A 16,893-nucleotide genomic window follows, 5' to 3' on the forward strand; every position below is an offset into this window, starting at 1 on the left:
GAGGCTGGCGTCCCTCAGCAGCCCCTGTGCCCACAGCCCCTCCAGGTGCTGCCAGCTCCTGCAGCCACAAGGCGCCAGGCCGTGGGACTGACTGTGCTGCTTGCAGGAAGCTCAGCCCAGTAGTTCTGCAGTGTCAGGCAGGGCTCATGGCATCTATTGACCCCCAAGCCATTAAACTGCTTGGCTGGAGGCCTGAGTGGCCTGGCTGGCTGCAGAGCTGCTCCCTGGGGGCACCTCCAGACTGGCTGCTTTGAGAAGAGCAGCATCCCCTGTGCCAGAGCTGCCATGGCACTGAGCATGCCTGGCCTGCCGAGGAGACGCAGGAAACGGAGCTTGTGAAATTGGGGAAGGAAGTTGAGTCGTATTTCAAGTTTATTTAAACTCTGCAACCTCCAGTGCTCTGCTGCTCTCGCGGCCGCCCTGCTGCGATGCTCTGTGGCCCTCACCAGAGCCTGTGTGTGGCTGGTGCCTCGGGGAGGGACTCACAGCTCCTCCTCAGTCACCCTGCCCTCATCTTCATACACCCTCGGGGAGGGACTCCCAGCTCCTCCTCAGAGTCACCTCCTCTCATCCTCGTACACCCTCGGGGCACTCCAGCCAAGAGGCTGAGCTGGCAGAGGGCTGGTGGTGAGATCAGCTGGGCTCCAGCTCTGCCAGGGTGCTGGCACCTCTGGTGCCCCATGGCTAGGGCTCTCTGCCTCCTGGGATGCTTTCTGTGAGCCCAGAGTGTCTGCTGCCTGCTGGGGTCACTCACTGAGGAAGTGAAGCTGTAGCCCTTCCATATCAGCTGTTCTGGGGTGGATTTGGGTCCAGGGGAAAGGTGGTGTGAACCCAATTTGTGTCATTGTCCGTGCTGCCCAGGGGCTCCAGCGGGGAGAGGGTGGGTGTAGCCCTGGTACCTGCTGCCCTCCATCCCCTGCTGCCCCCCATCCCCTCCCTGCTGCTGCTGCTGTGCCTTGGAGCCCTCTGGTGAGGTCCTGGGGGGCCCTGGCTCCTGCCAGCTTTCGCTGGTACTGGCCTGGCTTTGCTCAGCTGTTACAGCTGTGCAGGGAGAGATAAGGCAATCAATTCCACCCCAAGGCACGGGATGTGACTGTCTCCTGGAGGGGGAGGGGAAGGGGGGAGGGGAGCAGCCCATGGTGGTGCTGGGCACAGCCCTGGGGTGCTCTGTCTGCCTTCTGCAGGGTCAGGGGCAGGGAAAGCTCCCAGGAGGCTGCTCTGTCCTCAGGGTGCTGGGCTGGCAAACCATCGCTGTGGGCACCCCAGCCCCTTCCTCTCCACGCTTTGCACCTGCTGAGGGCAGCTCAGCCATGGCAGAGGGCCCTGCCCCATCCTGTGGGTGTTTTGCTGCTGGAGCTGCTGCTCTGCTTTCACTTTGGGGCTTTGCAGCCCGCTGTGACTCGGGGTGTGTTCCCAGAGCTGGGGACAGCGGCTCCCCAGCCTGGAGGGAGCTTTAGGGGAGCACGCTGGGCTCTGGGGGCGTTGAGCCCAGGTGGGCGCTCTGTGCCTGCCTTCAGCCAGGCACTCAATCGGATTTACAGCGGAAATGCTCAAAGGGGATGGAGACGTGTGGGGGAGAGCAGGGCTGCACCCCCGGATGTGCCGGCGCCCACGGCAAAGCAGCTCGGGCAGGGTTGGGCCCTGCACAGTCACCCATGGCAGGCAGGCAGGCAGCTCCCACCCTGCGGCCTCAGCACAGCCCGGGCCTCCCAAGGATCAGCCCCAGGACGGAGCCAGCTGCTGCCTCAGCGCTGAAATTGGAGGCTGGAGAAAATTGCAGATGAAGCCCCAAACAAAGCTGTCAGAAACATGGCTCCTGGCCCCCGGGGAGGGAAGGTGATATCCTCTGTGGGCCCGGTGTGAATCACGGAGCCAGGCCTGGCCAGTGCTGCGCTGCTGCTCCTGCTGGGGGTGGGGTGGCCCCGGTGGTCCCACAGGGCTGTTTCCTGCTGGAGGCTGTCAAAACACCCGATGGCACTGGTTAAACAGCCAGCTTTGGGATGTGCTGGATTGTGAGGGCACTGGTTAAACAGCCAGGTTTGGGATGTGCTGGATTGTGAGGGCACTGGTTAAACAGCTGGCAGGTTTGGGATGTGCTGGATTGTGAGGGCACTGGGTAAACAGCCAGTGGGTTTGGGATGTGCTGGATTGTGAGGGTGCTGGTTAAACAGCCAGGTTTGGGATGTGCTGGATTGTGAGGGCACTGGGTAAACAGCCAGGTTTGGGATGTGCTGGATTGTGAGGGCACTGAGTAAACAGCCAGGTTTGGGATGTGCTGGATTGTGAGGGCACTGAGTAAACAGCCAGGTTTGGGATGTGCTGGATTGTGAGGGCACCGGTTAAACAGCCAGGTTTGGGATGTGCTGGATTGTGAAGGCACTGGTTAACCAGCCAGTGGGTTTGGGATGTGCTGGATTGTGAGGGCACTGGGTAAACAGCCAGGTTTGGGATGTGCTGGATTGTGAGGGCACCGGTTAAACAGCCAGGTTTGGGATGTGCTGGATTGTGAAGGCACTGGTTAACCAGCCAGTGGGTTTGGGATGTGCTGGATTGTGAGGGCACTGGTTAAACAGCCAGGTTTGGGATGTGCTGGATTGTGAGGGCACTGGGTAAACAGCCGGGTTTGGGATGTGCTGGATTGTGAGGGCACTGGGTAAACAACCAGTGGGTTTGGGATGTGCTGGATTGTGAGGGCACTGGTTAAACAGCCAGGTTTGGGATGTGCTGGATTGTGAGGGCACTGGGTAAACAGCCAGGTTTGGGATGTGCTGGATTGTGAGGGCACTGGTTAAACAGCCAGGTTTGGGATGTGCTGGATTGTGAGGGCACTGGGTAAACCACCAGGTTTGGGATGTGCTGGATTGTGAGGGTGCTGGTTAAAGAGCCAGGTTTGGGATGTGCTGGATTGTGAGGGCACTGGTTAAACAGCCAGGTTTGGGATGTGCTGGATTGTAAGGCCGATGCCGCTGGGGCCTGCTGCAGGAGATCAGTCTGCAGGGGCTTCCTCTGCACCCTGGGCCGCTGCTGATGGGTTTTACTGTGGCTTGGTGGAAGGGACAGTGCCTGGCACCTGCCTGGCACCCCCTCCCTCTCTGGGCAGAGCAGGAGGCAGCCCTGGTGTGTGCTTGTGTCCCCTGCCCTGCTGTGGGGTGCAGGTGCCTCCTCTTGCTCAGGATCTGCCCCTCTGCTCTCTCCATGTGGATGGCACAGAGTCACTGCCCCCATTGCCAGGGGAGGGCTCAGAGCTGAGCCCCAGCACTGGGGGATTCCTTTTCTCAGCCCTGCAGCTCCTTGGAGTGTGACATGGGTGGGAAGGATTCCTTGTCACAGCCTGCTGTGGTGGAACCTGGTGCCAAGCTGCCCTGTCCTGTGCCCTGTGGGGCTGTGGGCACTCCCTGCCCGCCGCCCATGCCCAGCTCTGGCAGTGGGATGTTCCCATCCCTGCTCTGCTCTGGGATGCTGGCAGGGAGCTGAACTGCTCCTCCTCTTCCCCGTGCCTTCAAGCACTGAGTTCCCAGTGTTGCATGTCTGGGAAACACAGCTGGAAAACCCAGCTGGTCCATGGTGCTGTGGGCTCTGCTCATCCATTATTTCAGGCTGCACCTGCCTGAGGGAGGCATTAGGTCAAAATGTTCTCTGTTCCTTGCCCAGGTGAGGGATTGGGTTTGCTCCTGGGTACTTCAGAGTATCCCCCATCCTGCTGGCCAAGGACTTGGCATTTATTTATTTATATATAAGTTATATATATTTATTCTATATATAATTATATATTTTTCAATTTATTTATATTTATTTTTATTTCTTTATGTTATTTATTTATATAAATTATATAGTTTTACTATATATATAATTATATGTGTTTATTTATATTTATTTAATCAATTTATTTATTTCTATTTAATTTTATTTATGTAGTTCATTTTTATATATTATCTATTTATTCTATATATAATGATATATATTTATATTTCATTTTATCCATTGATTTATATAAATACATATTATCCATATCCTTTTATATCCATTTATTTATTGATATTTATGTCCCCTTATTTGTATTTGGGGGAGGGGCTGGAGAGGCACCTCTTTTGTGCCACTTGCTCCCATGTGTTGTGGGCAGTTTTGCTCTGGTGTTCCTGGTGAGCTCTGGGGCTGCAGAGTCCCCTGCCCAGGCCAGGCTGTTGTTTCCCCCGTGGCACTGGGGTGCCCTGGGAGGTTCCAGCCCTGGCTCTAGGGCAGCCTTATCTCCAGCATGGGCACACCACAGTGCTGCTGGGCTGAAGTGGGACACGGGGACCTTGCAGGGGCTCCTGGGAAAGGGAGAGATCCTGTGGGTGGGATTTGCTGGGCTGGGGGAAAGGGGAGGCTCAGTGCTGGGTTAGGGTTAGGGGAGGTGTGTCTGTCTGTCCCATCTGTCCTGGGGGTTGCAGTGCTTTGCAGGCTCAGGCTGATGGCCTGGCAGGGTCTGTTGGTGAGTGATGGTTTCCTTTAACTCCCTGTTCATTGCCATACTGCTGCTGAGGCTGGTTTGGGGGCTGTTCTTGCATGGCTGGAGGGGAGCTGGGGCCCTGCTGGGGTGTGTGTGTCACATCATATGTGCTGTCACACGTGTGTTTCCCACCCACTGGGGTTTGGTGACACTGCACCCTTCACAGGTGACTCTGCTGGCTCTGGTGTGTGCAGACATCCTCGTGGGTTCCCCTTGGTTGGGCTAAGGCACTTACAGGGGTGAAGCTGGAGTCCAGGGAGACCCCAAACTGGATTGGCTCTGCTCCCCTCTCCCCTGCATCCTCTGGGCCCTGCTGGGTGTCCCTGCCAGGGGCTGGGTGTCCCTGTCACGGGCTGGGTGTCCCTGCTGTGGGTTGGGTGTCCCTGCTGGTCCCTGCCAGGGGCTGGGTGTCCCTGCTGCTGGCCTGTGCGTGTCCCTCAGCCTGCCATGGTCCCAGCACAGAGCAGATGGTGCAGCTCACAGTCCCGTGCTCCTGCCAGAGCTAATGAGCAGCACATGGTGCCTGCCACGGCCTGATTTAAAGGTTTCCCTAAGCCTGGGAAAGTCTGGAGCGGTGGATTAGGGGGAGCCCAGGGGGCTGTGGGGTGTGAGGCAGGCTTGCCCTGCACAGGAGCAGGCTGGGTGGTGTTGGGGTGGGGTTCCTTGGGGCATGGATGTAGAGGCATGTCCCCCTTTGGGCTGTGCCCAGTGGGGCTCTGGGTGCCCCCAGCTGTGTGGGGTGTCCAGAAGCTCTGCCTTGGCCCAGTGCTGATCCAGTTGTGCTGGCTGTGGCACCCTGCCTTGGCAGGGTTTGTCAGGGCACAGTGGCACGGGGGGCTCTGTGCTGTGCTCACTGCTCTGGGAGGTGCCTGGCTATATCTCTTAATTGGACTGTTTGCTGACCAGACCTGGCAGTCTCCAGGGAGCCTGATTCAATTTTCTCTGATTGCTAAGCCACTTCCCTGCCGTGGTAATTAAATGCTGAACTTTGTCTTGGTTTGTGTCCAATATAACCTGAGTGCAGAGAGGCAGCCCTTGGCAGCCAGCTCTCTCCCTGGTCCCCATGCTCAGGGAGAATGGGGCTGGGACATCCTTTCCCAGGCAAGGGGAAGATTCTCCTATGGGATCTGGGCCTGGGCAGCCACTGGGGAGGGTGGGCAGCCCCATCCATGCTTGAGGTGTGGGAAATCCTGAAGTGCTTTGTTCTGATCCTACTCTGTGGAGCTGCTTGGCCAAGCTGAGAGCCCCACACAGCTCCTCACCTGCTGGCTCTGTGGTGCCTGGGATGTCCTGGGAGAGCACTGGAGGAAGAGAGAGCTGCCCTGGTGGGATTGGTGGGATCACGGGGCAGCAGCACAGCGTGGGCAGCAGCCTTGGGGCAGAGGAGGGTGAAGCTGGGCAGCAGGGAGGACAGCAGGGCTGGCAGGGGCTGGGTGCAGGGCTGGCTGCCGGGCACTGCTCCTGCAGCTCTGATGCTGGGGGGCTGGAGGGGGCTGGTGCCCCTGGGAGCAGAGCTGGGGCCATGGGGGGAGTGGGGATGGGAGCAGGGCAAGCACAGGGGGTAGGGTGTGGGAGTGGGGTGAATGCAGGGTCGGGGGGGGAGGGGAAATGGGGTGAATGCAGGGGTGTGGGGTGAGCACAGCTGATGTGGGAACAGAGCCAGGAGCAGAATGAGTGCAGGCAGTGTGGGGAGAGGAGCCAGGGGCTGTCTGGGCTTGCCCAGCCCACCTGTCCTGACAGGCTCCCAGAGCTGGGCTGTGCCCCTGGTGGGCTCTGCCAGCTCCGGCTCTGCCAGCTCCAGCTCTGCCAGCCCACAGAGGCTGATCCTGTGCCTGGGTGAGGGGCAGTCCCTCAGCAGCAGTGCAGTGGGCAGCCTTGCCCCTCTGCAGACAAGGTGGACAAGAGGTGGTGGCTGTGAGCATCTGGGGCCTGGCGCAGAGAGGGAAAATCACATGGAGCTGTTCCACCCATCACTCTCCAGCTCTCTGGCTCTGCTCCCAGGGCAGCCAGCCCTTCCTGGCTGGGCAGCCTCCTTGGGAGGGAAGAGGGACAGCTCTTTGTAGGGTCTGCAGGCAGCTTGCAGAGAGGTCCTGGAGGGACAGGAGCTCTTTGTGATCCCCCCAGTCTGTGAGCAGCTGCCCTATAGCCCCCGACAGTGCTGGGAAATGCTGTAGGGCGTGTGTGCTCAGGCTCCCTGGGAGGTGGAGCAGCCCCTGTGTGACATGGGTGATCCTGGGTGATGGATCGGGGTCCCTCTGCCCCTGCACCATGGCAGCTGTGTCTCAGCAGGGTGGTGTGGCCTGCTGTGTGCCCACAGGCAGTTTGGTGGGGTGGGGCTCTCACGGCTCTGCCTCTGTGCTGGAAGGCTGTGGGAGTGTGCTGCTGGCTTTGGCACAATGCTGGGGGCCAAAGGATGCTGTGAGCCCCTTGGGGCTGCCGTGGTGCTGGGCTGGGAGACAGGAAGCTGAGACAGAGGACATGAACCCAGCAGTCCATGTCAGCCAAGCTGTGCTTTCCCATGCAAGGAGACAGCCTCCCTTCAGAGTGCAGGAGGCCGGGGCTGCCATGGTGTGTGCAGCCCCCACTGGGGATGCTGGCAGTGCCCAGCTGACCCCATCCCTGTGCCTCTTGTAGGGCTCGAGATGCTGGGCTGGGGAGATCCCGCCCAGGAGGGATCAGGGACCCCCAGGCTGACCCTGCCTGTGGAGCTGCCTCTCAGCGCCCACCTGGCCCTTGGCTGCCGGCCCCTCCTGCACTCCCGCAGGCCTGGCACAGGGCAGCAGTGCAGAACAGCTCACCCTTTGTGCCTGCCCGAGCTCCTGTGCCTCAGCTCCTGCCCCTCGGGTAGCAGGAGCCCGTCCCCGCCCTCCCTCCTCGCAGATGCTCGGTGCCCGCGGCAGCCCCTCCATGGAGACAGCGCTTTCAGAGCCTGCCAGCCCGGCAGCGAGGGCAGGGGCGGCGCTGGGGACGCTCCAGCCGGGCTCCCCTTTGTGTGTGTCCCTGCGTGGCTCGTGCTGATGCCTTTGGATGCTGCTGCTGGATCAGGCTCCTGCTGGGAGCCCGTCATCACCCAGCGGGAGCTGCCGGCTGGGGAGGGGGGTTCTGCACCCCTGCCTGCCCCTCTGTGTGTCCGTCCATCCATCCTTCCACCTCCTGCCTGCTGCACTGCCTGCCTGGGAAGGTTTTCTTGGCAGGAGCATTTGGCTGGGATTGTGCAGCTCTGTCCTGGCTCTCTGTTCCCTGTCACCATCAGGGCAGAGAGCTGAGGGCTTGGTGGTTGGTGTGGTTCTGGTCCTGCTGCCTTTCTCCTTCCTGGGCTGCCTGTGCTGAGCCTGGTGTGTCCATATGGGCAGGAGAGAGGTGAGCACTGAGCAAGCTGCTGGCCTCAGGACAGGCTGTGTCCTCCCTGTGTCAGCTTTGGGCAGAGGGGGTCACCGGGGTGTCACCAGGGCCAGCATGGGCTGGCTGGGTGCAGCCTGCCAGGGACAGCTGGGGCTTAGGTCACTCCTGCCAGGCTGGGGGGTGGAAGGCAGCACCCCTCTGCTGAACTGCTGGCTAATTTTGATTGCCACTTAACAGGTAGGTTGCTAGTTGTCACATAATCTGTGTCATGGGCTCTCAGCAGGGCAGCAAGGTTCTCGGTGGGTGTCCCAGTCCTGCAGGCCAGGGCACCCCAATGCTTTTGGTTCTGCTGTGGGTCCCATTGATTGGCACAAGCTGTCCTCAGGGCTGGTGGCTCATGGCCAGGTGTGGAGCAGGTTGGCTGGCAGGTGAGGGAGCAGCTCCATCATTCACAAGTTTGACCCTGACAGCTTCAAACCCAGTTCTTCTGGACCTATGAGCAGACATCATGTGGCCAGGATCTTTTTTGCTAGTGGTAGGGACAAGGAGTGCCAGAACACACTCAGATGGTGACTTTATGGCCACTACAGTTGCTCATCTCTGTTGGAGAATGTGGGATGAGGCAGAGGATGGCAAGCACTGTGACCTCTGCAGCATTACCAGCTGGGGTTGAGAACGGGGCCAAGGAGAAACGTGGGCTGGTGCTGTGGGGGATTGTCATGTTTGGCTGGAAAGCTGCTGGCAGGAAAGGACCTGGGGGATGCTGGTCAGTGGTGCCTGACCATGAGCCCAGGTGGCCAAGAAGGCCAATGGCACTTGGCTTGTACCAGCCATAGGACCAGGGCAGTGCCCATCCCTCTGAGGTGGCTGAGGCACCTCCAGCCCTGGGGAACCCTCACAAGAAGGACATTGATGGTCTGGAGCATGTCCAGAAAAGGGAATGGCACTGGGGGAGGGTCTGGGGCTCCAGGAGGAGCTGGGAGGTCTCAGCCTGGAGAAAAGGAGGCTCGGGGGGACCTCCTGGCTCTGCACAACTCCTGACAGGAGGGGACAGCCGGGGGGATGTTGAACTCTGCTCCAGGTAAAGTGACAGGACAAGAGGAAATTGCCTCAAGTTGTCCTGGGGAGGTCTAGGTTGGATATTAGGAAAAATTTCCTCCTTGATAGGGTGGTCAGGCACAGGCTGCCCAGGGCAGTGGTGGAGTTGCCATCCCATGTGTAGGTGTGGCACTTGGGGACATGGTTTATGGTGAACATGGCAGAGCTGCGGGAATGGTTGGGCTTAGAAGGTGTTTTCAACCCAAATTCCATGATTCTACATTTGGAGGTGCCATGGTGCCTGGCCATGGCTTGGAACTACACATGAACACCTCCCTGCCCAGCCAGGGTCTCACATTGCCCAGTTCCCAGCCTGGTGGGTGCCCTCTGAGAGGGCAGAGGTGCAACACTGGTGCAGGAGAGCTGGGGCAGTTGGACGTTGGGGAGCAGGAGGAGCTGCACTGGCCTAGAGAGACCCTCTGAGATGTCTCTGGTGGCTGCACGAGGCCCCCAGGATGCTTTGTGATGTCTGTGCTTTGCCATGTGGGTTTTGGCAGCTGGTGCCCGTCCTTGCCTCTTGCTGCACTCATCCAGCCCTCCTTGCAGAGTCTGTAGTGTTTGTCCACCAGCAGGCAGCAGCTCCCAGGGACATCCCTGGTTGAGGCTTGGCGAATTGCCTGAGGAGCAGGATCTCCCTGGCGGATTCCTGCATCTCCAGTGTCTGTCTGGTGCTGGGGAGATGGGAGAGGATGGCATGGGGGGCACATGGGGACTGGCACGTGGGTTCTCCCCAGCCCCACAGCTCCCCTGGCTGGGAGAGCCAGGGTGAGGGATGGGTCTCTGGGGTGCTTGGAGCTGGCTGGGCAGCGAGGTTTGGGGAATGGGGCAGATGTTGGTGTTGGTCTATGAGCACTGGAACAGCCCAGCATGGCCAGGCTCAAAGTGGGTTCCTAAATGCCCTGTGGAAAATTCATGTGTGCACACCCCTCTAGCGCTGCTGGTCCAAACCCCCCTTGCAGGTATTTAACCCCCTGGGGGGAGTAGAGAGACAAAGAAATGTTTTGCTGAAAACCTGCTCTCATTTTTCCTGAGAGGGAAAAAAATTCCCAAACGTATTGTGGCTCCAGTCTGCCCATTCCCTGGGGCTGCAGTTGCTGTTCATGTCTAGGGCGGGGATGGGGGAAGCACATCATCTTGCTCCAAAAGTAATTAAAGTCAGGGATAATTTTTTCTGGAGGAGGGTGGAACCCTGGGAAGGCGACAGGAACGAGTCTGGGACTGAGCACATCAGAAGCTGCTTTTTATTGTGGCTGCTGAGCTAAATATATCCTCAGAGGCACAGAGCAGTTCCCATGTGTCTGCTGCGTGGGGTGAGGGGTGCAGGGTGCTGGGCACTGCCTGCCCTGCCAGGGACACCCTGTGCCCCCAACACAGCCCAGGACCCTCCTGGGCCTCACTCCCGGGTGGGTGAGGATCAGAGACTCGTGCACAAAGCTATGTCAGGGCAGGTTTGGGTTGGATATCAGGGATAGGTTCTTCCCCAGAGGGTGCTGGCACTGCCCAGGCTCTCCAGGGAATGGGCACAGCCCCGAGGCTGCCAGAGCTCCAGGAGGGTTTGGGCAGCACTGCCAGGGATGCACAGGGTGGGATTGTTGGGGTGTCCTGGGCAGGGCAGGGGTTGGACTGGATGATGCTGGTGGGTCCTTCCAGCCCAGGAGATTCCTGATTCTGAGTCCCAGTGCACACAGTGGCTGCTCAGGTCTCCATGTGGCTTGCCAGGGATGTGGTTTGAAGGAATTAATAGCTGTGTTTATGGAGCACCCAGGGACTGGAGCTGTGCAGTCATTAGCACTAATGAGAGCTATCTGCACGGCTTTGGCTCCAAACTCCTTTCTCCAGGAGTCCCCTGGGAGCCCCCGGCTTCCTGCAGCCGGTGCATCGCCACAGGCAGAGCTGTGCAGCCCTGCAGAGGGGCAGTGTGTGTGCAGAGGGGCAGCAGTGAGTGTGCGTGGGGGCAGTGAGTGTGCGTGGGGGCAGTGAGTGTGCGTGGGGGCAGTGAGTGTGCAGAGGGGCTGTGTCAGTGCAGAGGGGCAGCAGTGTGTGTGCAGAGGAGCAGTGTGTGTGCAGGTCCTGCTCTGCTCCCTCATTCCCAGGCAGGGGTTGGGTGCAGTGGGTGGGATGTGATGGGTGGGTCAGGCTCTGCCCAAGCCGGGAGCCAGCTCAGCCTCGCCCGTCCCGGTCCCATTGGCGAGTCCAAGGCTGGGGACAGCTTTTGGGATGGGTGGTGTTTGCTTCAAACGGTGAGGACTGTTTTGTCTTGTTGTGGTTTTGCATTTTGCATTTCAAGCCTTTTTACTGTGTTTGGATGTGTCTGCGAGCGGGGCTGTGCTGGCCTGGCTGCCCTGACTCTGCCAGGCTGGGGCTGATCCGGTGCCACAGGCCCTGTCTGTGCCCAGCCCTGCCAGGGGCAGTGGGGTGCATGAGCCAGTGCAGCTGTGAGGGGCTGGGGGCAGTTCTAGGTGCGGGCTCTGTGTGCCCACCCCTGCATGTCACCTCACTCATGGAGGTGCCTGGTGGTGTTTCTGGGATGTGTCACCCTCTGTTCCCAGCTGCAAACAGGTCAGGGTTATGGCAGGCTGCAGGAGCTGAAGCATCCCCTGCTCTGTATGCTCTGTGCTACAGGCAGAGGTGCTGTCTGTCCCCTGCCTGCATGAGCCATGTTTCCAGCAGGGGTTGCAGGATGTCCTCAGCTGGAAGGGACCCACAGGATTCAGCTCCTGGTCCTGTGCAGGGCACCCCAGCAATCCCACCCTGGGCGTCCCTGAGAGCATTGTCCAAACCCTCCTGGAGCTCTGGCAGCCTCGGGGCTGTGCCCATTCCCTGGGGAGCCTGGGCAGTGCCCAGCACCCTATGGGGGAAGAACCTTTCCCTGATATCCAGCCTGACCCTGCCCTGGTACAGCTCCAGCTGTTACATTGGGTCCTGTCACTGTCACAGAGAGCAGAGATCAGAGCTGCTCCTTGTGAGGAAGCTGCAGACCTCAATAGGTCTGACCTCAGGCTGCTTTTGTCCAGTCTGAACAAGCCAAGTGACTTCAACTGCTTCTCATATGGTTCCTCAAGGCCCTTCACCATTTTTATGTCCCCCTCTGAACACTCCCTGATACCTTTCTGTCCTTCCTGCACTGTGGTGTCCCAACCTGCACCCTGCACTCAAGGTGAGGCTGCAGCAGTGCAGAGCAATGGGGAGCAGTCCTTTCCCTCTGGTTGTGCTGGACTAGGCACAGTCTGGGACATGGCTCACAGGATGGGCTGTGCTCTCATCCTCAGGGCCAGGCCTTGGTGTCCCCCAAGCCTGTGCTGCCCTCACCCTCCTTCTCTCTCCGTAGGATCCGTCCGCAGCTGCCCAAAGAGAAGATAGAGGGGTGTCACATCTGTACCTCAGTGACACCTGGCGAGCCCCAGGTGCTGCTGGGCAAGGACAAGGCCTTCACCTATGACTTTGTCTTTGACCTGGACACGTGGCAGGAGAGGATCTACACGACGTGCATGGGGAAGCTCATCGAGGGCTGCTTCGAGGGCTACAATGCCACTGTGCTGGCCTACGGGCAGGTACGGGCTCTGCCCTCGGCCCTGGGCTCTCCAGGGAGGCTGGACAGGGCCCCTGGGGAGGCTGAGGAAGGTGGAGGGTATGTGAGATCCTGGGTGTGGAGAGAACAGAGTTGTCCCTGGCTGGGTGAGAGCTGGGGGCAGGGGTGGCCTTGGGTGGGAGGAGGGGGTGGTAGGGGTGGGAGGGTGGGAGCTGATGTGTCACTGGGGGTCACAGTGGCTCAGCAAGGGCATTTGGGGAGCCTAAAGTAGCAGAGAGAGAATGTGGTGTGTACTGGGCAGGGCTGAGCCTGGGAGGGCCCAGCCAGCTCCTCTCCCTGTCTCTGCACAGACTGGAGCAGGGAAGACCTACACCATGGGCACTGGCTTTGACATGAGCATCTCGGAGGAGGAGCAGGGCATCATCCCCCGGGCCATCAGCCACCTCTTCAGCGGCATCGAGGAGCGCCGGCGGGCGGCCCAGAGCCAGGGCCTGGCCGCGCCCGAGTTCAAAGTCAGCGCCCAGTTCCTGGAGGTGAGTGGGTAATGGCAGTCTGGGGGACACCATGGCTCTGCCCTGTCCTTGCTCCTGTGCCCTGGGCTCCTCCAGATCTCCTGACAGAGCTGGACCCTGTGGCAGGCGTGGGACTGGGGATGTGTGCTGGTGCAGTGGGGACTCCAAGCACCTACATGGCTACAAACTGGGTGGAGGGAGCTCCCACCATGGGGAAGGGTCTCATGGCTTGGTCCCCTGGGGATCCAGGGGCTCTGGGCTGTCTTCTCCCTGTTTGAGGTCAAGGATAGCCCACTGCCTTGGACCAGAATTCCCAGTGAAACAGGAGGAGAAGAAAGTGCCACCCTTGGGGGGGTTTGGGGAAGGACTGTGCTATTTTCCATGTCCTTTGTTGCATCTCTGATCTTGAGAATGCATCCTCTCCTGCCTCTGCCCTGGCTTCTCCTATTCAAAACCTCTTTCATTAATTGCTTCATTCCCTGGAGAAGTTTGTCCTGGGAAGCACATGGACCTCATGTGTTGACAGCATTTTTTCTGGGGGTTGTTCCTGGGCTGAAAGAGCAAAGAGGTGCAAGTGGGAACTTTAGGGCCCCAGTGAGAAAGCACAGGGTGGTGCCGAGCAAAGCTGAGCTCCCAAGCAAGCTTCATCTGGTTGAGGTTGAGAGAGGAGATGGGCAGGGAGAGGCCCTGTGCTGTGATCTTGCCTCCTGGTGGCTTTGTTGGCCATCACATCTGGGTGTCTTCAGATGCTGATGGCTTGGAGAGGGCCCAAAGTCACTTCCTTCCCACTTCTGTCTCCATCTGCAGAGCCCTTGTTAACTCTGTGGTGCTGTTGTGTCCTCCCATTCCCATCACTTGGCCTAGCCAAGCTCTTGGTTGCCTGCCCAATTGTGCTCAGTTTGTGGGGCTTTTTTAGGGATCCTTTGTGCTGGGATGGAAATGGGGACAGTTTCCTGCCTGTCCTGAAGTCCTCCATGGCTAAAGCAGCACATGGCCATGTCAGGCACTGGTCACCAACCCTGCTGTCCTGGCAGGACACAGGACTTGTTCTGGCTGATCCCTGTCTTGTGACTTGGCTCCTGGGAGCAGGTTCTGGGAGCAGGTTTAAACCTTTGAGGAGCCTGGTGGCACCAGGGCAGCCAGGGCTGGATTAGTCTGATCCCTTGTGCTGGCCAGGAACCTGCAGTCCTTGGGTGACCCAGCCCTCTGGACTGGGATGTGGGTGCAAGTGTGACACTGAATGGTGGCAGCAGGGGGGACACATGGGCAGGGGTGTCCCTCCACCCCAGGCTGAGGGGACTGCAGAGTGAGGATATGGATGGAGTCAGCTCTGGGGCAGCAGGGCTTTCCTGCTTGTTCAGCACCCCCTGGTCCCTGTTATCCCATTCCACCTGACAGAGATGCCTTGAGCTGTGATGAGGGTGGGCTTTCACTGGCTTGTGTAGCCAGGTGGGCTGGGAGGGTCAGGGGATGCTCCTGGGCATCTGCTCGGTGGAGCTGCTTGTGTGCACCAGGAACTGGACAGGTTTGGGCAGCAGAGACCAGCCCAGACTGCAGCTCAGAGCTTTGCATGGCAAGCTCTGGAGCACCAGTTTGATGAGGATGAGGACTGGCTGAGGGAGTTGGGGGGCTCAGCCTGGAGAAGAGGAGGCTCAGGGGGACCTTTCTCTCTACAGCTTCCTGACTGGAAGGTGGGGCTGGATGGGGGTCAAGCTCCCAGGGACAAGGAACAGGAAGAGAGGAAACAATCTCAAGTTGTGCCAGTTGAGGCTTAGATTGGATATTAGGAAAAATTTCCTCCCTGAAGTTGTGGTGTGGCTTTGGCACAGGCTGCCCAGGGCAGAGGTAGAGTCACCATCCCTGGAAGTGGTCAGAAGATGTGTGGGGACATGGTTTAGTGGTGAACATGGCAGTGCCAGGGTAAATGGTTGGATTTGATGATCTTAGAGGGCTTTTCCAGTCTGAAGGGTTCCACAATTCTGTGCTTGTGCCTCCTCTGGTACACATGCACACACCCCAGCTCCTCTGCTCAGCCTTGCAGGCAGTGTGAGCACACACAGCTACAGGGGAGAGGCAGCAGGGTGCCAGAGGGCAGCTCCTGCCAGTCCTGCAGTGCCAGAGGGCAGCTCCTGCCAGTCCTGCAGTGTCAGGGCAGCTCCTGCCAGTCCTGCAGTGTCAGGCTGGAGCAGCCTCGTGCTTCCTCTGCTCACCCCACACCCACTGCTGCCCTGCCCAGCTCTACAACGAGGAGATCCTGGACCTGTTTGACAGCACCCGCGACCCCGACGCGCGCCACCGCAAATCCAACATCAAAATCCACGAGGATGCCAGTGGGAGCATCTACACCACGGGGGTCACGTCACGCCTCATCAGCTCCCAGGATGAGGTGGGTGCAGGATGGAGCAGACACAGAGCAGGGGTGGCAGCTGGGTGCCACTGGCCAGGAATGTGCTATGTAGGGACAGCTTGGTGGGGGGAGGTCTCTCCCAGGATGGGAGTGCAATCCTGGGGGTGTTCTGGGAAAGGTCAGTGTGTCCACTGAGCTGCACTGGGTCTGTCCTGACTCCCTAGAAGGGTGCTTTAAGGTTTCCTTCCCTGCCTGGTGTTGTTGCAGCTGATCCAGTGCCTAAAACAAGGAGCTCTTTCTCGCACCACGGCCAGCACCCAGATGAACGTGCAGAGCTCCAGATCCCATGCCATCTTCACTATTTACCTGTGCCAGACAAGAGTGTGTGCCCGCCCAGAGCTGGTGAGATGTGGTCCTGCCTCATGGCCAGGCTGTTCTTGGGTTTTATACCCAGGTGATGCATGAAGTTCCTTTGGGAAGGGGAGAGGGTTTGAAGTCTAAGAGAAGCAAGGATTTTTCTTTCCAGTCACAGCCTGCATTAGGATTTAGTGGCAGCTGAGGCTGAGCTGATCTGAGGCAGGATGGCTCAGAGCAAGCTGCTCTTGGGATGCTGTCCCCATCTCTGGGGGGCTGGATATGGAGGGTGAATGCTCAGACTCTGGCTGACGTCTGAGTGAAGGCCAGGGAGCCTCTGCCTGCTCCAGTCTGGGGAGCTGACCCCTGGTGTGTCCTTGGCTACAGGTGAATGAGGAGGTGAGCAGCCTTCTGGATGGATCCCAACCCGCTGCTGAGTACGAGACCTTGACAGCCAAGTTTCACTTTGTGGACCTGGCTGGCTCGGAGAGGCTGAAGCGGACGGGTGCCACGGGCGAGAGAGCCAAGGAGGGCATCTCCATCAACTGTGGGCTGGTAGGACACCGGGCTGAGCTAGTGGGCAGGGGGGTGGCAGGGCAAGGCCTGCCAGGGGAAGCCTCTGACACTTCTGGGTCTTGCCTGGAGCTGCCCTGGCCTGTTGGGGTACTGCTGTCATGGCTGGGGTTTGTGCTGCCTGATGGCAAGAACATGCAGTGCCAGTGGTGGGAGCACAGCTCTGCTGCCAAAGGAGACTCGTGCTGTGGGGAGGGGTGCAGTTGGGCACAGGGGTGCAGCTCCCAAAAGGGTGAGATCTGCTGATCAGAGCTAAAAAGCCACTCTGGGGCTTGATGCTTCTTCTCAGTGCAGCATGGAGAGAGGCACAGCCCAGGCTAAGGGAAGCCCCACGCCTGCCCCTTGTGCAACCCAAACCTGTGCTACAGTGTGTGCCCCAGACCTGATGTGCTGTATCCTCAGCCAGGGCTGAATCTGGGGGGGCTTCCCTTTGTTGGTAGCTGGCCTTGGGGAATGTCATCAGTGCCCTTGGAGACCAGAGCAAGAAGGTTGTGCACGTGCCCTACCGTGACTCCAAGCTCACCCGCCTGCTGCAGGATTCCCTCGGGGGCAACAGGTAAGGGGGTCCTAGGAGGGGGCTGAGCTTGGGCTGGGGGCTGCAGGGGCTGTCCCCCTGCCCATGGGCCTGAGGGGGCTCTGAGCTGTGTAG

At 59.2% G+C, this 16,893-nt stretch overlaps 1 protein-coding gene across 2 annotated transcripts in view; it reads left to right on the top strand.

The window, feature by feature from the left end:
- The window catches only part of KIF21B (kinesin family member 21B), a gene marked incomplete at both ends in the record, with an annotated part of 45,363 nt that overhangs the window by 3,752 nt on the left and 24,718 nt on the right, over window positions 1–16,893 (top strand). For both annotated transcript variants that reach the window (XM_084220699.1, XM_084220700.1), the window contains 6 exons: window positions 12,258–12,480; window positions 12,809–12,991; window positions 15,207–15,356; window positions 15,585–15,719; window positions 16,059–16,226; window positions 16,685–16,800. In XM_084220699.1, coding sequence (XP_084076825.1) covers window positions 12,258–12,480; window positions 12,809–12,991; window positions 15,207–15,356; window positions 15,585–15,719; window positions 16,059–16,226; window positions 16,685–16,800 — 975 coding nt within the window. The remainder of the gene's footprint in view (window positions 1–12,257; window positions 12,481–12,808; window positions 12,992–15,206; window positions 15,357–15,584; window positions 15,720–16,058; window positions 16,227–16,684; window positions 16,801–16,893) is intronic.

The sequence above is a fragment of the Fringilla coelebs genome, assembly GCF_963513975.1.
Source record: "Fringilla coelebs genome assembly, chromosome: 23".
Classification (NCBI taxonomy): domain Eukaryota; kingdom Metazoa; phylum Chordata; class Aves; order Passeriformes; family Fringillidae; genus Fringilla; species Fringilla coelebs.